At 39.5% G+C, this 27950-nt stretch overlaps 1 protein-coding gene and 1 long non-coding RNA gene across 7 annotated transcripts; one reads left to right on the plus strand and one right to left on the minus strand.

The window, feature by feature from the left end:
* Positions 1-827: 827 nt before the first annotated feature.
* Positions 828-27831, minus strand: LOC146658108 (uncharacterized). Of its 6 annotated transcripts, none has more exons than XM_085426509.1 (9): positions 27663-27831; positions 26013-26100; positions 25237-25308; positions 20552-20624; positions 16540-16596; positions 15352-15936; positions 15212-15268; positions 5562-6674; positions 837-5452 (listed from the first exon to the last, which is right to left on the minus strand). In XM_085426509.1, the coding sequence occupies exons 4-9, from the start codon at positions 20568-20570 to the stop codon at positions 3081-3083; spliced, it is 4203 nt and encodes a 1400-aa protein (XP_085282635.1). In that variant the 5' UTR covers positions 20571-20624; positions 25237-25308; positions 26013-26100; positions 27663-27831; the 3' UTR covers positions 837-3080. The 6 variants fall into 6 exon arrangements, with proteins under 6 accessions (XP_085282639.1, XP_085282635.1, XP_085282637.1 ...); XM_085426511.1 differs by lacking the exon at positions 27663-27831 and adding an exon at positions 26298-26620; XM_085426507.1 differs by lacking the exon at positions 25237-25308.
* LOC146658109 (uncharacterized) lies at positions 6749-10862 on the plus strand. Its single transcript, XR_014914149.1, has 3 exons — positions 6749-7207; positions 8347-8469; positions 9732-10862. It is a non-coding gene; the product is annotated as an uncharacterized LOC146658109 (long non-coding RNA).
* Positions 27832-27950: the final 119 nt, after the last annotated feature.

Consider the following 27950-nt stretch of genomic DNA (forward strand, 5'->3'; position numbering starts at 1 on the left):
CTCCCAAAGTCCAGCTGCTGCTCACATCAGGCCACAGACATTTAAAGACTGAAGTTAAAGAAGGGAGGAAAATGAGTTTGTTAATTATGAGGTAATTTTTCCTTTCGAGACTGTTGACATAAGAAGAGAAAATGCTCTCAATTATGGAGACAGTCAAATGGTTCATTTATGTTTGATGTGTGCTTTACATTTGTGTGGCTGTTAATAAAGTTAGTGCGCTCTAGGGGTCGTATGCGTTCATTAAATTGGCCGAAGGCTGATGTGTGTTTATTCCTCCCTAAATATCGTCGGTGAAGTTTGCCATGCACGTCAGATTTTCCTGCGCATTTTCATACCTCTGCCAACAATTGTCATTAACAAATGTTAAATGTTATTATTGAGAGGCACAAGCAGGACTCCGCACGCACACACATTAAAAAAAATAAAAATGCCTCAGCAAAAAGGCACTTGGTGCACCCATCAGGAAAGGGGCAGATGCTCATGGCGTGTTTAATATATAGGGCTTTGGAGTTGACGTCATGCCGCAGTGCATTGTGGGATCGCGGCACCATGTCAGAAGGCCACAAATCAAAACAAACACACTGTGTTGAAAGCAGGACTGCCAGAACCATGCTTAAAATCAGCGCAAAAGACAAAGGGCTGTATCACGACCGATTGCTCCCAGACGCCAAGAGACAGTACTTGGAAAAAATAGCGTGCATCGGTAATGTGGACCCATATGAAAAAAGGCAGCGGAGTGGAAACCCAGACAGCCTACCGCCGTTGTCCTATGCCGATATCTTCGCTTACCCTGTCTGTGGAGTCAGCGAATACACGGCGAATCATTTTTGGAATCATAAATTCCTGGAGACACACATCTAGTTCAGAAATGGTTGGGTACAAGATTTGGCCGTTTTTAAGCCTGCACGTTGTGAGTACGTTGACCATATGGCCAAGATACAGCCAGGTTGCCAGCTGTGCGTTGCCATGTAAATAGTTTGCTTTTCATGTATATGTACTTGCTAAGTAAATGTGAACGGATCTGGAATAAAAAATAAATAAACATACTTTTCTTTCCTGTTTCATATTTCATATGCTGGTTTGCCTGCAATAATGCCAAATAATAAGCTACTCCGTCAACATGACGTGGTTCTGCAGCATCACACATTAGGATGTTTTATCTAATTATCTATGACCGCAGCGCATTCAAAACAAAACTAAAAGCCTATTAAGCGAGATATGAATTTATTTAGAACTCACCGGAAAGAAAATGTGCACAAACCAACAAAAAATTGGGGATGGCAGAGAACTCGATATCCGCTCGTCTCACCGCTGCAATCCAAGCCTGACGTCTTCGTTTAGTAATATCAGATACATGAGATCCCTCACGTTGCCTCCAGGAGGGGAAACGATGAAAAGAGAGCCCATTTTCCAGCTTCTTGCCTTCCCTATCATGTGATCTAACGTTGCAACCGACAACACAGCACGTACGAACCATAGCTGACGCTTCCGTGTGCTTTGTTTGGCCTACTGTCATGGCGGGAGGTGGCATCACGCTCCAAAGCCCTATAATTATAACTTCTTTCATTTAAATTCACAATATGGCAAAACGTGACAAGCTAGTATAACAAGGAAAAGAACAAAGAAAAGTTGCCAAAAAATACCACGAGGACATTCATCTCATAAGAAAAGAAACATCTACTAAACATTGCAAGCAAGTAGGAACCACAGGATGCTGGAAAGCTGCTCGGTCTCAGAGATGGAGAGATAAACACTCCTGTCTCATCTATTCCCTGCTTCTGTTTTCATGTTAGTGTGAAGTGTGTTTTTTTTTTTGTTTGTTTTTGTTTTTGTGGGGTTTGTGTGTGTATATGTCTGTATTTTTGTATTTAAGATATTTCTGTTTTGCTTAATTTTCTTTAGTATAACTCTGAATAAACCAAAGAACAGTGTCTTAAAATCAGTTTTCTTGATGAACAATTCTTATTCTCCATGTGATGAATTAATTCATTGAGTCATTTTTACATTTTCTGTGATTTTTTTTATTTAGAAACTGCATTCTTCCATGTTTACTAAAAATCCTCCATATTAACCATGGAATTAAAAAAAAGTTTTTAATAAGATGCCACCTGCAAGAATTACTTAAAAAAATGACAGGATAAAAACATCATATAGAAGATTTTATAACAACTGATAAAAGTGAACATTAAAGAAAAACCCCCACAAAGATGTTTCCTTTAGAAAATAAAAATACAAGGTTAAACATGATCCTGAAAATAAGAATTTAAATTTAAATCAAATATCTGCTGATTGTAAATTGTTTATGAATCAACCTTAAGATCAGTCAGACGAACCAAAGAGTCTGTTGTGCTCGTATGTAAAAATAATGTAGTACAGTCTCTCCTTTAATGCACCAGCAGCTACATCTGCATTCTCGTACTCCAAACGTAGTATTTTGTGCTGAAATATTACAAATTGTATTAAATGCACCGAAAATCATTTCTCCATGTAGCTGAAATCTGACAATAATTTTAATCAGCTCATAAAACGCTGCAGGACGAGTCATTCAGAAGTTTTTCTATGAACTCTGTGATCTCCTCTTCATGAATTTTCTGCAGGTTTTATTTTTTATCCTCGATGTTTGCAATCTTCATTTGGTCCTTGTGTTTTGTCAGCAAATCTCTGATTTTTGTCAGATTTCCTCTCTTCTTAGACAGACATACTTTTATTTATTACTAAATATTTCTAATTACAGCAAGCATGCAAATATCTAATAAGCTTCTTCTATTGTTTAATACGCTGGTGCCTGCAATAATCTAAATAAAATATACCAAAATATTAAACAGCGTTTCAAATATTTTCTAAAACCTTAAGTTACACGGCAGCAATTCATCCTACATGCATCATTGACATCATTGACATCATATAAGGTACAAAATGAAACACAATCCTGAAAATATAAAAGCTAAATCAAGAATTCCATCTGTAATTGTAAAATGTTTACAAACTGACCATAAAATATATCTCTTTATCTCAACTTTTAATGTACAGAAAATATTTTATCCAGCTGAGCTCCGTCACAAAAAGTAGAAAAAAAAATCTCATAAAATGCTGCAGTAAGATGTTTCAACTTCATCCAGAAGTTTTTGTATTAGTTCACTTATTTCTGTTTCATGATTTTTCTGCAGTTTTTCTTTTTCTTCCTCATTTTTTGCATTCTTCATTTGATCCTCATGTTTTATCAGCAAGTCTTGGATTTTTTTCACGTTCCCTCTCTTCTTAGACAGACACTTCACCACAGCACTGATTTGTCCAAGATGTTTTTCTCTCTTTTGTTTTTCCTTGAGCTCAGCCAGAGCCTTTAACAGGTCATACTTCTCATCTTTGTCTTTAATCTTCTTCTCGTGCTCCTCCTTCTGAGCTGCGAACTCTTTGTTGTGTTTCTCTTTGAAGTCATTGAACTCTTCAGCTTTCTTTCTGGCCTCATCTTCATGCATCTTCTTCAGATTTTCCACACGTATTTTATAGTTTTCCTCCAGCTGATTTCGTTCTTTCTTCTCCTCTTCTCTCCTCATTTCGTCTTCTTCTTTTCTTTTCTTTTCATGTTTTTCTTTTTCCTGCTGTATTTTTTCTTTCTCTTCTTTCAGTCGTCTTTCCTCCTCCTGTCGTCTCTGTTCATCTTCTTGTCTTCGTTTCTCTCTTTCTTCTCTTCGTTCTTTCTCCCAGGCTTCCTGTTTTCTTTTCATCTCTTCTCTGCTTTCTTCCAGTTTTTTGGCCATAATTTTCTTTTCCTCTTTTTCTGACTGAATTTGTTTGTCCAACATTTCAAGCTGCATTTTAAACTCCTGCCTACGTTTTTCTTCTTTCTCTTCCCGTTTCCTGTTCTCTTTTTCTCTTGCTTCCTGTTCTTTCTTTCGATTCTCTTCATGCTCCTTTTTCATATTTTCTTCCATCTCTTTGATTTTCAGCTCTTTTTCCTGCTGTATTTTTTCTTTCTCTTCTTTCAGTCGTTTTTCCTCCTCCTGTCGTCTCTGTTCATCTTCTTCTCTTTGTTTCTCTCTTTCTTCTCTTCGTTCTTTCTCCCAGGCTTCTTGTTTTCTCTTCATCTCTTCTCTGTTCTCTTCCAGCTTTTCGTCAATCCTTTTCTTTTCCTCTTTTTCTGACTGAATTTGTTTGTCCAACATTTCAAGCTGCATTTTAAACTCCTGCCTACGTTTTTCTTCTTTCTCTTCCCGTTTCCTGTTCTCTTTTTCTCTTGTTTCCTGTTCTTTCTTTCTCTTCTCTTCACGCTCCTTTTTCATATTTTCTTCCATCTCTTTAATTTTCAGCTCTGCTTCCTGCTGTATTTTTTCCTTCTCTTCTTTCAGTCGTCTTTCCTCTTCCTGTCGTCTCTGTTCATCTTCTTCTTTTTGTTTCTCTCTTTCTTCTCTTCGTTCTTTCTCCCAGGCTTCTTGTTTTCTTTTCATCTCGTCTCTGCTCTCTTCCAGCTTTTGATCCACATTTTTCTTTTCCTCTTTTTCTGACTGAATTTGTTTGTCCAACATTTCAAGCTGCATTTTAAAATCCTGCCTACGTTTTTCTTCCTCTTCTTCCCGTTTCCTGTTCTCTTCTTCTCTCGCTTCCTGTTCTTTCTTCCTCTCCTCACGCTCCTTATTTAGATATTCCTCCATCTCCTTGAGTTTCTGGTCTCTTTCCTGCTGTATTTTTTCTTTTTCTTCTTCCATTCTTGTTTTGATGGCGTCCTTTTCTTCCTCATGTTTTCTTTCTAGCTCCTCTCTCTCTCTCTTCATCTCTTCTTCCTTATCCTTCAGGATTCTCTTCATTTCCTTCTTTATCGCTGCTTCAGCCTCTTGCAGCATCTCATTGGTGAAGCAGTTTCCTCCATTGTCCTTCACCATGGTGTCAATCTTTGTTATCAGCTCACTGACTTGTTGGTGGTTCTTTTTGTCTGCATTATTGAACACATGGTATCTTCCTCCACAGTCAGCAATCAGCTTCTTAAACGAATCATCACATCCGCTTTCAAAATAATCTTCAGTGGATATTTCGTCACGTTCTAGTGAATCTCCTTCAGTAAAAAGAATGATGGTGAACTTTTCTGAATTCTTCCCAAAACCTTCCTTTATAAGTTTTAATGTCTCCTTCTCCTCTGGTGTGAGACGACCAATTTTTAACACCAGCAGGAAGACATGTGGTCCTGGAGCCAGAAGACTGACACATTTCACCATCTCCTCATGAACTTCTTCATGTGACAGAGTTGTGTCAAACAGACCAGGAGTGTCGACCACAACAACAGGACGGCCGTCCACCTCACCCTGTGCTTTCTGACAGTATTTGGTGACTGATGTTTGATTTGGCATGGCTTTAAACTCTCTCCTTCCTAGGATGGTGTTTCCTGATGAGCTCTTTCCACTGCCGGTCTTTCCTATCAGCACAATCCTGAGAGGCTCCGTGTTCTGCTTCTCTTCATCACCTGTAAAAACATGATTTTCTTAAAATGTGAACAGTTTATAAAGTAGATGTTAGAATATAATGTCGAACATGATTAATGATTAAAAAAACAACAACATTAAATTACTTACGAGTGACCATATTTTTAGTTATCAGATCAATCTGGGCTCGAGCAAATGTTACAGCTGTGTAGCAGCATGGTTTGTTTGTGCATCTCATCTGCTCCACAGTGTCCAACAACGTGTGGATCTGCTCTTTATCCTTGATGTTAACAATAACAGGCCTTTGTCCATAACGTTGACAGACCTCCTGGATATTTGGGTCTTTGCTTACAAAGTTACCAACAGCTGGAGCCATAGGATCTGAGTCCACGGTGAACAGAATCATGGTGAAGTCATTGACTCGAGAGCTGAATGTGTCCTGGATGATCTCTAACTCTCTCTTGTCTTCATCAGTGAGGGGAGCCACAGGTAGGACCAGGATGAAGGCATGGACACCCTCAGGATCACAGAGGGAGATACACCTGAGTGATTCCTCCATCACTGCCTCCTGAGGTTTTCCATACAAGGCAGGCAGCTCCACCAGGGAAACCCAACGTCCACACACCTCTCCCTGATGTTTAACACACTCTGATGAGTTGGAGGCTGAATGAAGCTCAGTCTGACCTAAAATGGCCTTGGCTGCTGACGTCTTCCCTGCTGCTCTCCTCCCACACAGAACCAGGTTTAAAGATGGTTTGATCAGGTGATTGTATTGGTTTGTCATTTCCTGAATCTTCGCCATTAATGATCCATAATTATTGTCAGACATGTTGTAGCGCCTTCCTCCACATTCTCTGAGGACTTCATTCACAGTGGAACTCATTTCATTCTCATGTGTGATGACGACCATTGAGTGTTTAAAGGCATTGTGACCAAACAGACTCAGGATGAACTTCAGAGTTGTTCTGTTCTCCTCACTGAGTTTTGATGGTTTCACCAACAGCAGCAGAACGTTTGGTCCAGGATGACAGAGACTCACACAGCTCTCCACTTCTCTTCTCATGTCCTCCTCAGACAGACTGAACATGTCTGGAGTTTTGACTACTGTTACTAGTTTTCCTCTCCACTTTCCACAGGAGGCCACACAGTGCGTGATGGGTGATTGTTTTTGGCAGTGAAATCCTTGGTGATCAATGATGAAGTTACCGAGTTTCGTCTTCTTATCTTCACTTTTGCCCAGCAGCACAATCCTGAATGCAGAGACTGATACAACAGAGAGAAATGCAATGTTACAAGCACATGGTTAAATCAGGTGTGACGTATTTGTATGTACACAACCACAAGGTACAGAAAATATTGTCTACCCTTTCAATTTGTTCAGTTTTGGTACATTGCAGCCTGATGATACTGTCGTTATAATAATGAGAAACTGATGACAAACAAAGCGAATTTTAGTCTTATCTGTTTGTGGCTTCTTATTTGGTCATTGCAGTATGTATAACCTTCTGTTCCTATTGCTAACCACACTGATTTTTTGTATAGTTTAACCTGTGCAGCTTGCACTGTAAAAAAAATCCGTAAAAATACAGTACTATCTACTGTATAAACGTGAAGGAATTTTCCGTATTAGTCATTTACAGGTATTTTTCTGTATTTCTCAACTACTGCAATGCATTGTGGGAAAAAGAACCCAAAAAGGAGGGAAAAGTAAGCGCAAGAGCAGCCATTAGGCTTCTTTCAGGCTTCATCTGGATTTTGGACTCTGAAGTTGGAGAAACTGCCTTCAAATTTCTGTGGTAAGTATTAAAACTCATGTTTCCTTTTATCAAAATAATAATTTTCAAAAGACTCTGCGTTTTTATTTAGAAAGAATTGTTAATTTATTTGTTAACTGGTTTCGGCTGTCTCCAGACAAGTCAGGAATATTTTGCTGACTCATTTTTAAAAAAATAATTGTTATTTAGGTTTAACATGACTTAAGCTTTATTTTAGTTAATGTTAAAATAATTTTTACTGTGATACCACCAGTTTTGCCCTTCAGTGGCTGAACCAGTTTTCATAAATATTATAGTTAGCTGTCTGTGTCTCTCTGGGTATTACACAGCTGTGACTGCTAACTAGCTAATTAGCGAAAGTCAGCGATGTGGATAACTGGGGAAAGTGAGAACTTATGGTCCTAGAAATTATTCTAGGACTCTCATAAGTACTGTATCAATACCCGTGTTTTACAGTTGGCTCTACTGTACACTTTAAAGGGTTTCGGGCAAAGTTACACTAACCCTAGTTTAACCCTCAGACCTTCCCGGCTGACGCTAGCAAATGCTAATGTAGCATTAGCTTTTGCTGATGATACTTTAGCAGCACTCTGATTTGGGCTGCTAAAGTAAATACTTTTAGCTAGCTGACCAGCATAGATTATTTCGGTGGTTAACAGACTGTAGTGGTAATATTATTGAAAGTATAGTTTCACCTCACCACATGTCTATTTTGTAGCACATAGAAATGTTTAGTTAATATTTATAGACAGACACATTTTCCCTGTAACTGTGTTTTTACTCCAGCATTTGTTGAAAATGTAATTTATGAAATGTTGAGCAGCATTTCTAGTATGTGGAATATTTTTGTCACCCCACTGTGCAAATATGATTAAATACTAATAATTATTACTAAAAAAAATTCAATAATAAATCAATAATAACTATTTCTTGATTGAACTATAATGTAAGCGCAGTGCTGGTGTGCAGGGGCTTTATATGCCTTGTCTATATCAAGCTTTTAGCCAAATATAAGCAGAGATATTTGTATCTTTCTTAAAAATCCAGATCCTTACAGATTATTTGAGAAATGGTTCAACAGCTATCACTACTTGACTCTAAGTCCTGCAGTGGAAAAATATCCCTTATTTCACCTTTGATCACACACTTTGGTTTTCCAGTGCAGAGCAATGAAAGACTTCACCAAGTGAAAAAAAAGATGAAGATACAAGCTGGTAATAATCCAGAGCAGCTGGTCTCAGGAAATGAAGAAAAACCCTGACCACCTTCTCTACAAACACAAGGTGAGTTTAATGTTGTGGTTGATTTCGTTTTTCAAGGTATGTATGTTACTTTAATTATAAACTGCTTTTGTTGCAACAGAATGGTGTTATGTGTATGCAACTCTACGTGAATTATAATCCTTTGTAGGGCTGTGTGATATGACCAAAATCTCACATCCCAATATAAGACATTTCTCTCCTGATAACGATATATATCACAAAATAGTGCATTTTCTGTAAATTCTGTGATTCTCGGGCAACTCGACTTATGTGAAGTGTTTTCAGTTGGGCGTCGTGTACCTGGAGTCGAGTGTTTTGACCGATGCATGAAACTATACATTTTTAGACATGAGTTTAAACGGCTGCCATTTTCTTTCTGAGTATTTATTTCACGGCGTGCTGCGAGGAAAAGCCTGTTCTAACGTTTGAGTCTAAGGATTATTTTGAGCACCTGACGGCTCTTTTTTGCTTTTCATTCGTAAACTCTCTCCATACTCTTTCATGTGATTCTTGTGTAGGTGGTTAAAGAGGTTTGTCGTGTTTGAGTGGTGGTGGGGACCAGTTTGTGGCATAATTTGCATAGTATAGCTTTCTGGGGCGTGTCAGACTTTTCATAACCAAACCATGTCCATGCTACAGAGGTAGCCCCTCGTTTAACAATAAGGTCCTCGATTTCTTTTGTCTGGTCCTTCTGATGGAGCTAGCTGGTTCTGCCTCATCCTCGCTGGTCATGCTGGTATTCTCTGTGCCTTCATCTGCGTGGTGACTGTAAGCGCCATTTATAGTCACTTCATGTTTTTATTTGAGGTCATTTGTTTGATGCATATTCTGAAATTTGATGTTTGGGAATAATGTACATCATTTGAGCTTTATTGTGAAAGGTTTATGTGGAAAATAAACAAGCGGACGGCGGAGCCACGCAATGGTTTTACCGTCATTGTTGGTAACGAAAGTACACGTAAAAACAGTCACTTGTCCGTCCATAGTGTGGTTATTTTAAGTATAAGAGAAAGAGAGAACTTTAAGAAATTAATATAGCCACTACAGTGACCATCAAAATCATGAAAAATATATTGCCATAAACAGTTTATTTTGCAACACCACATAACAAACAATAGTGTATAATATGAAACATACACATTTTTATATTGTCATCTGATATAAATCGTCATATCGCACAGCCCTAATCCTTTTTTGTTTATGTTGTTTATGTTCTAGGTAAAAAATAAAATAAAAATACAAACTTTTTAAAAATGACTTGTTGTTTCTCTTTTTTTTCTCAGAATAAATTGCGACTAGTCTCAATGGCTGACTTGGAGGAGCAACACAGCGACACGTTAATCCCGACTGCTGCAGTTCCTGTATGAACTGAGCAACTCTGAAAATCCAAGGAAAAGCTGAGTGTATTTTACTTAAAGCTCAGATGGACCTTGATGGACTAACATGCAGGCTGGATTCAGGACTTTGTCACACTGGTATATGAAGAGTGGTAACAAGACTTTGTAGTAATTTGCCTTACTATTGTCTTATTTGTTGTGATTTAGGGTCTGTGCGCACAAGCAGAGGTTTTTGTTTGTAACCGTAACCTTGTTTTCAGAGCCTTGTCTAACATTTAATGGTCATGAAATATGTCAGACTTTTTCCTCTACTTAAACAGCTAAGAGCATTTGAACACCATGGAGAAAAAGGTGTGCATTAAGGATTTTGAACTATGATGTTTAAGTGTTGTCACTGCTGAGGATGACACAGATCCTTATTCACTACGCTGCTGTTTACAGTTTAACTTTTCATCAGAACAAGCACTTCTAATTGTACTTTGCTCCTCACTGACAAAACAAGTCCAGTAAATACACTTTTATCTTTAAGTTTGGGACAGTGATCTGTCTTAATTTATTTTGTGTTTTAGTTATCATATGGTGAAAAGTCCTGTGGTTATCCATCCGTCCTGTTCGAATAAACCCAAAGTTCAGGAACATCTTCTTTAGATCTGTTCAGTTTTATTCATGTGGCACCACTTAAACAGTCAACAAATTTTGACTCAAGTATGTTATATTTTAAGGTAAAGAGTTCTCAGACAAATGTTCACACAAATGTGAATGACATTCACTTCATTAATGAAGTGAATGTAATTCAGTAATCAAAGGTGTTTGGCTATAACTGACTACATGTGTATACTGTATCATAAGTGGACAGACATGGATGTAAGCCACACCTTAACCATTTGGCTGAGGCAAAACTACCACAAGGCAGTGATTCTAACTAAAAGGTACTATGGATATTATTAAATGTGAACATATAGTTAAATATGACATTTTTTGTTTGTCAGGTGTCCTGTTTGAAGAAAACACTTGGTAGCCACTTGAATGAATGTAAATAAACACATTTACATGAGGGCAACCTGATTTTAAGGAAATAAAAATGCTCAAATTTGAAAGCTTGTGAGTTATTTTGTTCATGTATCAGCTGTTTAGTAGTTTTATGACAAGATGGATGCTGTCATTATATTTTAGTATAGTTTTAGAGTTGAGGAGAATAAAAGAATATTTAACATTAATTGTACCAATGTTGTTGTGTACGAAGCACAAATTAATTTAAGTTTTAATTTATGAATTTTTGAGTACATGGTGTACTAGGTTGTAATTGCATAGAAATGTACGTTTAAGGATATAAAGAACTATATTTAATGAGTTACAGTGAAAAGAAGTGCTTGGAAATAGTAATATAAACAGAAATTTCAAATTTTCTATTTACGGAAAATATCAGTTAATGATACAGAAAATATACTGTGAATAAACGGAATCTTCTGTTTTATAGCTGAAGGAAATGTCCGTAAATAGTACAGAGAGTATACTGTAAATCTACAGAATTTTCCGTTTTATCGTTTACAGAAAAGTCCGTCAAACTTCCGTAAAAAAACAGAAAATGTACTGGCAGAAAATTACCAGGACATTTTCCGTTTTTCTACGGAATATTTTTTTACAGTGTGTGTAATTATTGTGTAATCTAAAATCAGGCAGAGAAGAAGCCTGTCTAATCTCTAAAGGCAGATCGTTCCACAGTTTTGCGTAGCTATTAGCTTAGCTCTTCATCTTTGTCATCTGCCCCACTGGCACTTTTCTGGTCATTGTGTCACATGTTTTGCTCCTCTTCAGCCTCCTTAAATAATAACTATACTTTTAATAAATGCAGCCTGTTAGCAGCTTATGAGAGAGAGAGGTAAGTAAATATGAGTGTCAGTTTTATGCGCTGTGTCTGCTCAAAGCTGAATCCTACTTGGTTGGATCAGCTGGCTTTTGACAGTTTCGAGGGCAGGGTCCAAAAGAATAGAAGACCTAATGCAATTGGTCAGTTATATGGACAATTCAGATTCCTGCCTTAAACAGAGTTACAGATTAAAGTAGCCCTCATGTTGCTGCCACAGCGTATTTGTTTACAATTTGGAAAATAAAGTTTGCCAAATTATTTATCAGGAGTTGTTGTTTGCTGTGTAACTGTGGAAATATTGACAACTGTCACTGGATTACTTTACTGCTGAAAAAAATCTTTAAAACTGGAGGATTCAAAAAAAGGTTCTGAAGGTCATGTACTACTGCCCAATTGATCTGTTATACAATACCACATACCCATTTTAATTTTAGAAATAATGAGCAACACGCACCATTCTTGGGAAAAAAAATACTGTATTTTTTGGACTATAAGGCGCACCGGATTAAGCATTAAGCGAAACAAAAGAGTCAGATAAGCCAAACTTTACTCAACTCCTTCTTGCTTCCACTTCTGTACCATTGATTCATTAATGCTGTATTCTATCACAGCTGCTCTATTCCCATGTTGTTGCAGTATATTAATGACTAACCTCGTATTGTGGATGGATTATCTCAGTTGTTCTCCTGACTGAAGTTTGGTCTGTTTACAGCATCCTGCCATGCGACTGTATTTGTCTCTAACCATCAGGAACCCTCACGTTAACTTTTATCGAGTGGAAAAAGTGTTAGTGTTCATCCTCCAGCTTCACTGTTTATGTTATGCTAACATAGCTGTGTAGCTAGCGATCACGTAGCACATCATTATATAGCAGCTAGCCCAACTTCAGTAACCCTACAAACGTCACTGCGGTTTAGTTTCTGTCTTCATTCATGTTGGAAGTGACAGCAGAGCTGTACGTTTGAGTTCTTTCAGAAATCTCTCAGTCAGAACATGCTATATCATGTTTAGGTGGAAACTAGCGAGCTAACTTCCTGCTAACTTCTAACTTCGTTGAATTTACTAAATCCTGTTTTCATGGATGCCTGGATGTTAAACTTTGTTACACCTGGTAAAGCAGCAACACTGATCATTTTATTAAAGATGAAAGAATTTAGACAGTTTTTAACTCTCAGTGATGCTGCAGTGTTCGTTTGACTGAGTAAATTTAATTTTACAAATAATGAACAAATATAAAGCATGCTTATGTTGCTGCCAGTAAGTGTGCATCACTCAGTAAAACACAGCTGTACATATCTGGCTGCAGAGCTCCGCTCACTGTGGGTTCAGGCTCCACTGTTATAGTTCATTCAGATAATATTACAGGTTCTCTGAGCAGACCGTCTGTGTAGTGGACAGGACAGGTGGATATGGCTGTCTTTGGTAAGTAGCTCATCTGTCTGATCTAGTGTCTGATAAACAGTTCAGATTGTTGTCACCATTTTGTGTAAATCCATTTATAGCTGCTGCGTGCTTACAGAAAGGGGAAAAGTATTGAACACACATCATTTAACACTGAATTCAGTGTTAAATGATGTGTGTTGTTGGTGATGACAGCTTGTTTTCTTTTTAAAAAAAAATTGTACCTGTTGATTCCGGGTCTTTCTGTAGCAAGGGGTCGCTGGCTCCTGGACAACTCCTCATATACCGTAAATGTCGGGCTATAAGTCGCTACTTTTTGCACAAGCTTTGAACCCTGCGGCTTTTAGTCAGGTGCGGCTTTTCTATGGATTGTCCATGATTTTTGTCATATCGTAAGACGATTTGTTTTGTGTGTTCCGCTGTTGTACGGCACTACGTTGCCTGGCGGAAGGATCGGGGTTCAAGAGTGGTATGTTAGTCACATGTCCGTCCGCCAGGCAACGTAGTGCCGTACGAAGTAGCGCGAAAAACAAACTTCAAAGTAGCACTACGCGTTCAGCGGGAGTCGTGGATGATGAGCGGCGATAAACTTGCAAGTTATGCCCAAAAAGCAAGTTATGCCCAACTCCACCGGTGGATTCTGACAGCGTGGAAAAGTGTGAAAACATCCACGATCACCAACGGATTTTGAAGGGCTGGACTGCTGCATGATGGAGAGGAGGACACCGCCACGGCCCTTCTGAGGGTGTTCGACTCTGACACTGACAATGAGGATTTCTTTGGTTTTGAAAGTGACAACGAAGGAGAGAAGAAGAGTGGATGACGAAGCCATCCTGAGCCTGTTTGTATCCGACACTGGAGAAGAGGACTTTGGTGGTTTTAGTGCGCAGGAAGAAGAGAAAGATGGTGGTGAATGACTGACTTTTCTTCTTGTTAAAGCTGTGTCACTGCACCTGAGCCTAAAAGGTAGGCCGAATCTATTTTTCTGGTGTGCTGTAGGCTACTGTTATGTACTACATGTGCAAATATGTACCCATAACTTGTTTTTCAAAATATTAATAAAAGTGATGTCTCCAAACAGCCATCTCTTTCCTGACAATTCCCTTTGTGCATATTCTCTTACATATGATGAGTCAACATTGAAACACCTGCGGCTTTTGGTCAGGTGCGGCTAATGTATGTACAAAACAGGATTTTCCCCTGATTTTAGCTTGTGCGGCTAATATTTAGGTGCGCTTTGTAGTCCGGGAAATACGGTAATTCTTTTCCCTCTGTCTGAAATCTTGTGCGGATGTTGATGATGATGTTCTTTCCACTTGCAGATTATGGCCCAAATAGTGCTGGCTGGAACCTTCAGAAGTTTAGAAAATCTTCTGTAACCAGTGCCATCAGTATGTTTTGCAAGAATAAAGTTTTGAAGGTCTTGACAGAGCTCATTGGTTTTACCCATTATGAGGTGTTTCTTGTGTGACACCTTGGTGATGACACACCTTTTTACAGGTCATCATTTGGTCAGATAATATTAATTTGCACAAGTGGCCGGAGGGTTTCTAATTACTGATAGATTTCAGCTGTTGTCTTGACTTCCACTGCCCTTTTGCACCTCCCTGTCTTGCACATTTCCTTCGTGTCATTTCATAATATTACATAAACATTAATTTATAGACATCTATGTTTTGATTTCTTTGCGTGTGTGAATTGGCAACACGTTCTCATCCCAACATGTAACATACCAATGCTATGTGACCAATCTTCTGTATATTATGCGTTTGGAGGCATGAGAGCCAGCTGGAATTAATCTATACATGTAAATGTGTTTCACGTTCTGATCATGAATCACTCTGAAAAACACTATGTGATAGGGTTAAGGTTATAGTTGGGGCTGGAATGGATGGCTGGAGCCTCGGCTCTAAGCGTGTCTTACCGCCACAAGTGGAATTCTATTAGATTCAATTGACAGTCCGGAGCGTCTCAGGCCATGAAAAATCGTCGCTATGTTATGTGTTGGGAATGACAATGCTCTTGAATTGGATGGGTTCCTGCCAATTCGGTGTACATAGCACCTTTAGGAATGTATTTACTAAGAAATGTGGTGACATGTTCAATGCTTATTTTACCTGCTGTATATGTATATATCATCTCAGTTGCATTTACTTACTATGATGAGAGGAGATTTTCCCTAAGAGAGGGAATCTTGAAGTCACTCCACGAGTCCCTGCAAAAGTCATTTACAGCTCATTATTTCTGTTCAATAAAAGGTGATCTTGATTGAAGTTTTTTTTTTCTTTATCCACTTACGAGGTTTTTTAAGATTTCCTGGCAAAGTCTGTGTTGTTTCTTCAAATGGTTCATGGATAAGATGCTCTCCATTGTGCTCCTTTACAATTTGAACCAGACGTGTTAATAGCTCTCTACTCTCAAGGTTGCTCTGCCATAAGTATCTATACCTACATTTCTTGATCAGGCTTTTTATTGGTTCAGTTTGCATGCAACTGTCCACCCAGGTTGAGCTTTCCTCTTTTGGTGTTGATATGACTATCAATGAATGATCAAATGATCGTTCGCTGTAGTTTTCAAGGACTTTGCAGAGTATCTGTTTTTGTTGTTCATTGAAGTCTTCAGGTTGTAGAACTAACAGGAACACATGAGGTCCAGGATCTGAGTTTTTTGCACAGTTTTGTACAAATGCTGTCAGATGGTCCATTTTGGGAAAGTCCAGATCTGTAGTGTTGATAACATCAATTTTTTTGCCTTCCACTGTTCCACTCACTCTGAGATGGTAATAGTTAGATTGACTGAACACATCCTTGCCCAGTATTAAGTCTCCCAGTGACTCTCTGTCAGGCCATTTGCCCCCCAGCAGAATAACCCTCAGCTCAGACACTGAAATGGCAAAATAAAACACATGTCAATTTATATGCTGTACATGTAATTGAGGAAAGTGACCACAGATTAAATATGATTATTAAACATTAGATAATGCTTAAATAATGTACAATCTGGGTGTTGGACTGAGATTTTTAGCTTTGTATTTTTCTTACTACAAAAGGCAATCCACCCCCAGACCCAGGAGATGGTTCCCTTTACTCTAGGGTGGAAACAAGCAGACCGCCCCTGGTCCTGCAGCAGCAGGGAAGCCCAACAAACAGATGGCCAGCTCCTCCTCCTGGCCCCCAGTCGCAGATAGTGAACAGAGACCAGCGGTGTGAAGACCCCGTACCTAACTCTGCTCGCTCATATGTGGTGTTGCTGCGTGCTGTTCTAAAGTGCATTTAAAACTTGGGAGGGGCATAGTACCAACGACTCTCTGCCAGACAGCAGCTGTGTCAGCACGGCCCCTCCCGAGAACCTCAATGTCTACATGTACTTATATTGAGACGTGGGCCCCGGCACCAGAGGTGAGGCTGAGTAAACCGAAAAAATAAAAATAAAAATACATAACAAAGTTCTCTTGCTGCATAACTACAGTATGTTCAACATTCTTACTGTGTGGTGGCAGGAATTCATAGCTCCAACTGCGCGTCAGTGGCTGCACATCTGTGCCTGAAAAAAATACAGACACCATTTTAGTCACATTATCCTTTATTTTTCCAGCCTTATTGAGATTAACATGTCTTTTTCAGGAGAACAGGGCCCTATTTCAGGAAGCCGGTTTAGAAAACTCAGAGTGAAAAACGATACTCAGGGTTGAGTAACCCCGAACTGTCCAACTCGGAATATTCGGTTTCAGAAAGGCTGATAACAATTAGTTCAATCAACGCGGAGTTGCTTTAACCCCAAGTTAAGCGCGCGCACGAGGATACATAAAGCCCTGATTAGTGGAGCACAGATTTAAGCGAGTCACCATGGAGACGGAGGGAAAGAAGGCGCGGTCAATGTGTTTTACAGCGCTTGAGGCCGAAATTCTGATGGCAGCATATGCTGATAACATGAAAATTTTGCAGGAAAAAAAGTAACACAGCCTCAGCTGCCAAAGAAAGGGAGCATGCATGGCAAAACATAGCCGACAGAGTCAATGCGTGAGTGTTAATTTAAACATTGATCTAGGGATTTCCACCCATTTAACACGTTATTTATTATATTTTATTTTTTATTTTGTGACGTGATGTGAGCGCAGGTGCAACCCAACAGGCCCCAAACGTTCCTGGCAGCAAGTAAAAATGAAATATAAAAATATAGTCCAAACAGGTAAGGTGTAATTGTATTATGAGCCATAGTGCTTGGTCTGTTTGTCCCATGTAAATCAATTGCAGTTAGAGGCTACATTAATTTTCTTTCTGTAAGCACTTATTGAAATTATCTGAGCACATTACAAGTACATATTTGCTTACTCTGTATGCTCAAATGTGACCCGTTATGGCCACTAGAAAAAAAGCGGAGGCCCGAAAAACAGGTGGAGGTCGTCCACCACCACCACTCACAGAGCCTGGCCACTTGGCTTCCACATTTGTGATAATGTTGGCAGCATCACATATGATCTTCACAGTGCAGAGAACACAAATTAGCATCCATTACTATAATGAAATAATTTGTTAGTTTGAAATGCTACAGGGAACTATGTACCTGTACATTAATGCTGTGGAAAGACTTCCTGTTCACATAGTCTCCTTCATTTACTGAAGGAGCAATGATTGGAATGTGAGTGCCATCTGTACAGCCAATCACGCCTGGGAACCGTGAAAATAAATGTAAAATTTAAGTAGTAGTCCAAGTATCACCACATCATGAATTAAGTTCTGTTCATCCTGATACCTGCAATTTTGTGGCATCCCTCTTTGATAAATCTTGTGGGTCTGTGACCGGGGAACACAAACGAGTACAGGAGACGTTTCAGTGCAACTGTAACATTCCTGACTGCCCGACAGACGGTAGCCTTGGAAACGTGCTCAGCGTCACCAATATTATACAGAAAGCTCCCGTTTGCAAAAAACCGAAGTGCAATACAAATAATATGTACAGAACTGAGAGCATGTCCGCGATGTGTCACATGAGCAATATATGGCCTGAGGATGTTATTCAAATAAATTATAGATTGTGCTGAAAAACGGTGACGTTCACACAGGAAATCATCAGGAAATGATAAAACGCGCTCTAATCACTCTCTCCCGGCGGAGAGCTCTGCGGAGAATTTGGGCTTCAACATCTACTGGCTCTTCAAGGAAGGAGCACGCCATGTCTGACACTTCCTACTGTCAGGTTTCCGACAAAGAGGCGGAGAAGGTCAGGGTTAGTTGAAGTAAACCTGCTAGGGGGCAGGTTAGCTTCACGGAGTGTGTCGTCATAGTGACTCACTCAGAATTAATCTAAACTCGCTTTGTGAAACTGGAAACCCAGAGTTTTCGTTAACTCAGGGTATACTTAGAGTTTGCACTAAACCGGCTTCCTGAAATAGGGCCCTGTAGACATGCAAGTAAACACAAACATCCAAATCATGTGCAATAACAGATGACTGCAAGAGTGGCAGAGCAGTCACACAGACCAAAAGAGTTATTCTCTTGTTCCTTTAAAACGCACATTTTCCTGTTATAACCAGTTCTGATAATTTCAGCTCCTTCTGCAGGTCTTTAGTACTCTTTGGGGGGCTAACAGCTGAGGTGTGATTGGTTGATAATACTTTACTCATCCCGAGGGAAATTGGGTTAAGTCTGCCAGCCGTGCCAACGCCATCTGACCCTTCCGACCATACATACATTACACAAAAATCACATGGGGAAGACAGGTCAGAGAGGTATAACATGGAAAATGCACAACATGAGGAAAGATAAGGAGAAAAAAAGAACTCCCCCCAGACTGAGCTCCAACAGGGAGATCAGTCTGAGAACAGAAAAAAACCACCTCAGCACATGAATCATCACATCTCACAACACAGAAGACCTAACCTTCGAAGGCGTTTGGAGGGGTTAGTGCAGGTCTGTGTGAGTGTACATGCGTATGTGTGCGTGTGTGTGTTTCGTGTCAACCGAGAGAAAGTGTCCCGTCACCCGGTTAAGCAAAAGTCAACAATCTTCGATCAACGCGGATGGTCTAGAAGGAGGAACAAAGAGTTCTGACAACAATCCTGTTGCAAAATTAGCAATAGCTATAAACTCATGTGCCTTACATCAGTTTCATGTTTTGTACTTGAACTATGTTAAACTGCACTGTCCCTTTTAAATAAATACATTCAAATCATGAAGATTTTTGTTATTCCAATTCTCTCAATTCCCGTTGCTCTTCTCCAAGATCTTATCCATATTGCTTTCAAAACACAGTATGAGTGCTCACAGCCCTGCCCATCGTCTATCATGTCAGCCAACCTTGTGGGATTTTGAACAGCTGTAGCCGCTTCTTATACTTCGATAAGCAGGAAAGATAAGGGAGAGGAAGAAAAGCGCGACCGCCTCCGTCCTGGGCCTTCCTATGTTTTCTACTGGCTCTCAGGGGTCTTGTTGCGGCTTTTCAGTCCATATCAAGTATGTTTCATGACACGCATACGCACAGCAAAAATTTATGTTTGTCTTTTCTCTTTCTTACTTTATTTTATTACAGATGCAGCAGTTGGAGACCAATTGTGCTCATCCTCTATTTTAAATCGCGTTTCCATCTCCTTTCTTATCTCTGTTGGTCAACTCTCACTTTGCTACACAGGGGATTGGGAAGCTCATCTGCAGCCAGAAGGTCGCCGGTTCGATCCCCCTGCTCTCTCTGTCCTGGTCATTGTGTCCTTGGGCAAGACACTTCACCCTACCACCTATGGTGTTGGTCAGAGGGGCCGATGGCGCGATATGGCAGCCTCTCTTCTGTCAGTCTGCCCCAGGGCAGCTGTGGCTACAACTGTAGCTGCCTCCACCAGTGTGTGAATGTGAGAGTGAATGAATAGTGGTATTGTAAAGCGCTTTGAGGGTCTCGAAAAGCGCTTTATAAATGCAATCCATTATTATTATCATCATAATTATTATTTTTATCATTATTATTTTTATTATCATTAATAATAATAATAATAATAATAATAATAATAATAATAATAATAATAATAAATACTCAATGTGAAAAATGAAAAACAAAAAACCCAACATAAACAAATGTGTTTGACACAACAGGGAACGCAGATTACGATTCCGCTTCAAAAAGCTGAAATGAACAAAAAGAGAAATGACACTTTAAAAAAGTCTTTGTTTATGATTGCCTTTGCAGGCTAGTAAGCCAGTAAGTATTGCAAGTGTGATTTTATTTACACAATGAATGCAGTGCATTACATTGCAAAGGACTTTACAAGCAACCTGTCCTCTATCTGTCTTCCTCCTGTTTTGTACATATTTCTGTAGTTTGTATATCATCTGTTATTTCCTCTTGCTGTCCTATTTAAATTTTTAATTCCATACACAGTTTGTGTGGAGCACAATTTGCAATTTGCGATGACAATAAAAGGCTATTCTAATCTATTCACCACCAGAATGAGCAAAAAAAAAAACAAAAAACAAAAAAAAGATCTAGATGATTACGGCCTCCTTTAACTCACCAGGTGTTGCAGTTTCCATAATATCAACTGTCACATCAGAGTAATTCAACTGAAGAACAGCTGCTTCTAACACCTAGATGAAGAATGCAGATTTAGGTGAGACAAAGACATCATCAGTCAGGTTTATAGAAATTAAAATTTTTTGTCAAAGCAAAACAACACAAAAGTGAGTTACCGGTTGACAGATTATTTAAACACAGTTGCAAAGCTTCAGCTTGGATTACTGCAACTAAAATATTTCCAGCACACAGACACATACAAACAGTCTTACATTCATTCTAATATGCACTCATTAGATGAAAATTTACAGCCAAAAAGAATGGGAGAGAGATTACGAGAAAGCTAATTTTTAAAAATTACTTTTCTATAGTTTTTTTTTTTTAACAAACAAAGATTCAGCCAATCTGAGGAAGGCTGTTCCAGAGTTTAGGTGCTATAATCAAACGTGGGAAGCACCAAATGCTTTGTTGCTGTGCTTCAGTAGAATTTTCAGGTATTTGTACTCTACTCGAGTATTTTTTTTTCTGAAAACAAGTACAGAGTGTCCTGTGCAGCGTGCTCCGGGAGTTTGGGGTGTCTGGCCCACTGCTTACGGCCCATTCAATCCTTATAGGACAGTTGCAAGCGCTTGGTCCGCAAAGCCAGCAATAATTCGAACTTGTTCGCAATGGATGTTGGACTCTGCCAGGGCTGGAATTTGTCACAGATTCTCTGTATAGTTCCTATGAACAGAATTTCTAAGCGTAGCCTCGAAGGCCTCAATTTGGTGGTTTCAGAACCTCGTCTCTAGTCAGATGATGTGTTTCTGTTGGCTTCATCGGGTGAGGAGGAGGTGGAGGAGTTTAAGTGTTTCAGGGTCTAGTTCACAAGTGATGGGAGGAGGGAGCGGGAGATCGATACACGGATTGGTGCTGCAGCTACAGTGATGCAGATACTGCACTGCTCCATTGTGGTAAAAAGAGAGCAAAGCTCTCGGTTTACCTGCCGGCTGATTTACGTCCCTACCCTCACCTGTGGTCATGAGCTGTGGGTAAAAATCAAAGAAAGGTCGCGGACACAAGCAGCAGAAATGAGGTTTTGGGTCCAGTCCGCTCCATACAGCTCAGGCCGTAACAGAAACATAAAAACAAAAATATCTTCTATGATCTCATAAAACCAGAGACAGAAATAAAACAGGCTGCTGTCTTTCATTGTTTGTTCTACAACGCTTTCAAAATGTCGTCTTCTTTATGTTTTTATGGCATTTAGTATATGTCATGAACATCTCCAAAAGTTGATTCTGTTCATCTGGACATTTTCAGTGGGAGAAACGTTTCGTCACTCATCCAAGTGACTTCTTCAGTCTCAGCTGACTGCAGGTTTCAATCTTATAAACAGGACATTTGCATAATGACTGAAACCAGCCCACTGAAGGAACAATGGGCTGGGAGGTCAGTTCCTTAATCTTAATTATGCAAATTCTCATGACCATTGATCAAAAATCATGAACATTTTACTTTCATGACGCTGGCCTCACTGTGGCACAGGCAGTCAGTTTTCAGAATTCACCACTAGGTGGGGCTCTTTACTATAATTTTTCGGTACCAGTGACTTAAACACAGTTCACAGCAATGTTGGTAAAACCAGAAAATTAATGATAATAAAAACAACAACAACAACGAAGACGTGAAAGGAGGACCTGATTTATACCAACCTAAAGGGCAGTACAATAGTCAGGTTGTGATTAAAAACATGAGTAAAAAAAAAAAAAAGTAAAATATAAGAACTTTGTTGGGTCGGGGATGAGTTCCTGCCCCACGTGGAGGAGTTCAAGTATCTCGGGGTCTTGTTCGCGAGTGATGGGAGAAGGGAGCCGGAGATCGACAGACGGATTGGGGCTGCAGCTGCAGTAATGCGGACGCTGCACCGGTCCGTCGTGGTGAAGAGGGAGCTGAGCGTAAAAGCGAAGCTCTCAATTTACTGGTTGATCTACGTCCCTACCCTCACCTATGGCCACGAGCTGTGGGTAGTGACCGAAAGAACGAGATCGCGGATACAAGCGGCGGAAATGAGCTTCCTCCGAAGGGTGGCTGGCCTCTCCCTTAGAGATAGGGTGAGAAGTTCAGCCATCCGGGAGGGGCTCAGAGTAGAGCAGCTGCTGCTCCACATCGAAAGGAGCCAGCTGAGGTGGTTCGGGCATCTGACAAGGATGTCATCTTTCCCTCTTTCTTTCTCCCCTTCTTTCCCCCAGTCGAGTCTGTCCCGTATTCAGCAAGTGAAAATAAAATAAACAATAAAAGGTGAATCAAATGGACCATTATGGCAAAGCACTAATCATGGCAGCACAAGAACAAGCTCTGAGTACAAGAGCCATAGAGGCTGGGGTCTATCACACCAGGCAAGACCCCAGGTGCAGGCTGTGTAAAGATGCCCCAGAGACAATCCAGCACATAACAGCAGGGTGCAAGATGCTAGCAGGCAAGGCATACATGGAACGCCATAACCAAGTGGCCGGCATAGTGTACAGGAACATCTGTGCCGAGTATAATCTGGAAGTCCCGAGGTCAAAATGGGAGATGCCCCCAAGGGTGGTGGAGAATGACCGAGCTAAGATCCTGTGGGACTTCCAGATACAGACGGACAAGATGGTGGTGGCTAACCAACCGGACATAGTGGTGGTAGACAAACAGAAGCAGACGGCCGTAGTGATCGATGTAGCGGTTCCGAATGACAGCAATATCAGGAAGAAGGAACACGAGAAGCTGGAGAAATACCAAGGGCTCAGAGAAGAGCTCGAGAGGATGTGGAGGGTGAAGGTAACGGTGGTCCCCGTGGTAATCGGAGCACTAGGTGCGGTGACTCCCAAGCTAGGCGAGTGGCTCCAGCAGATCCCGGGAATAACATCGGAGATCTCTGTCCAGAAGAGCGCAGTCCTGGGAACAGCTAAGATACTGCGCAGGACCCTCAAGCTCCCAGGCCTCTGGTAGAGGACCCGAGCTTCAAGGACAAACCGCCCGCAGGGGCGTGCTGGGTGTGTGTGTGATATATATATATATATATATATATATATATATATATATATATATATAAATAAACCAATTTCAAAGTACATAGCTTTAAGGATTTTGTAAGTTATATTATTGCACAAAGTTGAGATAGTTTTGACATGCAAAGCAGGCATAGTGGATATACTGGACAAAGCACACTGAAGATGGAGCTGCCAGGAAAGAAAAGAAGAGGAAGACTACAAAGGAGCAGTGAGTGAAGGAGGACAAAGGGTTGGTGTGACAGAAGGAGGATTCTGGCAGCGGGATGAGATAGAGATGATCTGCTGTAAGTGAAGAGCTGTAAATAGATTCTATATGCACTTTAACTATATTATTCAAAAACAGTTTCTAACCTAATTTATCTTAATATAAACAATCAATGTTGAGCAGCGTTAACATATATACAGCTAACAGATATACAGATATAACAGATCTGTACAGAATAATGCAGTAAAATTATGCCAAGACCATATTTATATACATTTTTGACAGTGCTAGAAGTTATCTGTATAATATAATTCATTATAAATCCATGCAAACTGACATTCCTTTAATCAATATTGGATAATATTACTTTAAAACATATAAAGCACTATTTTATATAAGATGTATTTACATTAGATTTTACATTTAATTCTGGTAAAATATCCCAATTTTCTACCATGTCATTACCTTAAACAAACAATTCTGTTATAATTGCTCTCCTTGCTGTAAAACATCTCAAGTATGCTACAATCTTGTCTTCTAGCTGTAACCATAGTTAATTTATTTATATTAATTTTTTAACAAATATCTTACAAATAAAACTGAGTATGCTTTAAATGACGTTTTTCTCAAATTGGCGCAGCAGAAGGAAAGGACTGTAGTTCCATAAACATTCTCTCAAATAAAGTTTTGTCAGTTTTCGTCGGAATTTCTGTACAAATGAAGTCACTCTCTACTTTTTCAGAAAGAGCGTCTTAATTAACATGGACAGAGTAAGTATAGTCATCTACCTTCTGTTTGCTTTGAGTCAGAGGCGGAGCCAGACATTTGAAACACCCGGGGCTTAGCCCTGAAGGGTAGTATGCATGTGGGATTTTTTTTTCTTTTTTCTTTTTTTTGGGGGAGGGGGGGGGGGGGGGGTGTAGAAATGACTGAAAGATTAATTGGCTCTGTTTTGAGTTTTGTTCAAAAAAGAATGACTTCATATAGGGAAAAAAAGATATCACATATACAGGACACCTTAAACTAGTTTTTTAATTAAGCAGCAAGGCAGAACAAGGTCAGGGCTGCATCAAGACACGAGGACTAAACCCCAATTCAACCAGACCCAGAACTGATCCGGAATTAAAACAGGACTACAAGAGTTCAAAATCAGGACTACTTAGGATTTAACCAAGACAGAACCAGAATCAGAACTAGATGATAGTAGCACTAAAAATCATCATAGACCTGCACTACACTTATTTTTTAATTCTACCAAAGTACACTATGTAGATTCACAAAAGTTTATATAATTATTTAGCCTTGTTGTGCAAACAAGCCTGCATAACTTAATAAATATAGAATTTGAAAAATAACAAACCTAAAAAGAAACACTAGGTACGAGATACATGAGTACCTATGATACGGTGATACTTTTGGTAAACAACCATTTGACTAACATGTGTGTCTCACCTGCTCTTGTTCATCTCTGTTCTGTCCTGTCTCCTCTCTCTCCCTCTCTGTTCCTCTCTCTCCCTCTTTGTGCTGACAATCATCAAATATACAGTTGAAACCAGATATTTACAAACTCTTCAGATAAAAACACAACACTTTTATAATTGTAACATCAAATCAGACTAAATGTTTATTTTTTTAGATTGATAAATATAAAAAACATATTTGTTAACTTTAAGAGTGAAGAGAGAAACTCTGTATTTCTTAATTGCAAATGGCACCAAATTGTATTCAAACTGAGCCACACTTATGGAGCTCCACAATTCTTTTCCTGGTGTTTTGGTTGATATCTCTTAATTTTCCCATTTCAAAGAAACAGGCTCTGTGTTTTGCCTTATATGCATCCACAGCTGTGCCACCAGTTTACTCACATGGACTCTACTAACCTATCAGAAGCTTCTTCAGCTCAGAATGGAATCATCTGGTTTTCTTATTAATTAACAAACTTAGTGTACATGTACTCCTAAATTTGATCAAAGTGATAAAAAATAGAAGCTCTGTCTCTCTTTATTCTGACATTTAACTAATTCAAAATATATTTCAATATTTATCTAAAACAAAAGTTTAATCTAAATTGATGTTGTACAGTAAAAATGTTTTATGTTTTCTCCCTAAAGTGTATGTAAATATCTGGTTACAAATGTGAACATCCTGCTGTGTACTGAAATCCCTCTTGTTTTGCATAGAAATATACTGAACAACATACAAAGCATAATATATAAAATAACATTTACCTGAGTTTTTTCTTTGAAAGAAGCCTCTAATGTCCATTCTTATATTTCAGTACATAACTGAAACCGATTTAGTCGGGGAGGGTAAGAACTGAAAATATGAAATAAACACACATAAGATAAGACACTATTAAAAAAAAAAAAAAAAGCATTTGTTCGGCTTTTCATTTCGCCATTTGTTGATTCACTTGAAGAGCAAGTAACGTAATATTGGTCAAGTGATCAGTTTGATATCAATCTTTCGTGATTCACCGTCATTTGTACGGTATGAATGGTTTGCTTTGGTACCTGGTCAAACTTAAGCTCTCCTTAGTATGGCTGGCTCCGTTACTCCAACAGCGCACTCACAGGCACAAGAGCACCTGGCTGCAGCCCCGCCCCCTCGCTCAGTTGCTTAGTGCCTGAGCTCGGATCATACCAATATCAGGGGGGATTCACGCACAGTCGTAAATTCCCACTGTGTGCATTATGTGCTTCGAATATTGTGTGTACTTTTTGTTTTATACAGTTGTCAGCCAGGCATCTAACTATGAAAAAATTACACTCCAAAAGACCCCGGGCTTCTGACAAAACAACCCGGGCTTAAGCCCAGTAAGCCACCCCCACGCTCCGCCCCTGCTTTGAGTAACTGAGTGTTACAACTGCCTGCTGCTCCACCCCCACCCCCCCTTACTTTTGAAATGTCTTCTCTGCACTCTGCTAACGCCAAATCGGGTGTGGTCACCGACTACAAACAGGAACAGACGTTTTTGCATACAAATGAATAGGCCTAAATAAATCTCTGAAACAAAAGACCTAATAAATAATTTCTGAATTCTATAGCTATACGCAGCTAGGTAGATCTTTACAAGCCTTTACTGAGTATCTCTTGTTGAAAGGGTAAATTAAATTTACCAGCAGCTTCGTGTTACGTAAGCTCTTCTTCCTGTTTTGCCAAACCCGAATCTGAAATGGCGGAAATCATTTTTACTCAAACTTTACAATTTCAGATCTGATCCTTCAAAATGCTGTCAGTGTCACAGTGTCACCTTAAATGTACTCAATTTAAACACGAAATGAACATTAGATCGCACATTAAACCGCAGACATCGCGTCTGTTTGAGAAGTGATGTCCTTGTTTCCTTTTAAACACTTTTTGAAGTAAAAATACTTTTTAATTTCACCCATGTATCTGAAGTCGCGTCAGTTGTTACCTGATATGACAGTTTGTGTAGAGTCGAAGTGAGTTTCAGCTCAGTCAGAGTCGTTACTGTGACAAATAAGAAACTTTCGATTTAATCTGAGCAGACTCGAGCTGTACAATCAGTGATGGATTTTCAGTTAGTGAGGTCAATAAAGAAGCTTGTGTGGTTCAATGATCGGTTTATCAGCATGTTTCTCCCTTTGTTTTTATATTTTAATGTTATGTTGAGTTACTCTCCTTGAGTGTTCGCCACTAAGCTTCTCCGCAAGAAAAGTGAAAGTATTCAACAAGCTTAACGTTTGACAAGTACGAGCTTGCGCTGCAATCATGCTTTTCTGTTTTTTCCCGTAACTGGTAAAGCAGCAAATAAACACTAAACATTTCAACTGTGACATTTGTGAGGTTGATTTAAACCCGTCATTCTTGTTACTCTTGACCAATAAAATCTTAAAAACTGTCTAAAAGTTTACCTGCACGAGACGACCGCGAAAATGGCAAAACAAATTTACGTCACCACACCGATGCTGTTTACAGGACAAGTCGGCGATCTGGAGAATCTCGTTATCGTTCCTCGCTTTTTATTACTCCGATTTCAGCTTTTTCGCCCCACAACTAGAGTATGCAATTTACTTTGTGTGCATTGAAATTGAGTCGAGTCAACTAGCGCCCCCTGTGGCTAAATGCCATAGCCAGATTATTCCTCATTCATCTCCAAGAATGAGGGGAGCCCAGCTGGTGCTCCGTATGCAAGGAGAACT

The sequence above is a fragment of the Rhamphochromis longiceps genome, linkage group LG12 (assembly GCF_057381845.1).
Source record: "Rhamphochromis longiceps isolate RC_006_pf linkage group LG12, R_longiceps_female_GT1.1, whole genome shotgun sequence".
Classification (NCBI taxonomy): domain Eukaryota; kingdom Metazoa; phylum Chordata; class Actinopteri; order Cichliformes; family Cichlidae; genus Rhamphochromis; species Rhamphochromis longiceps.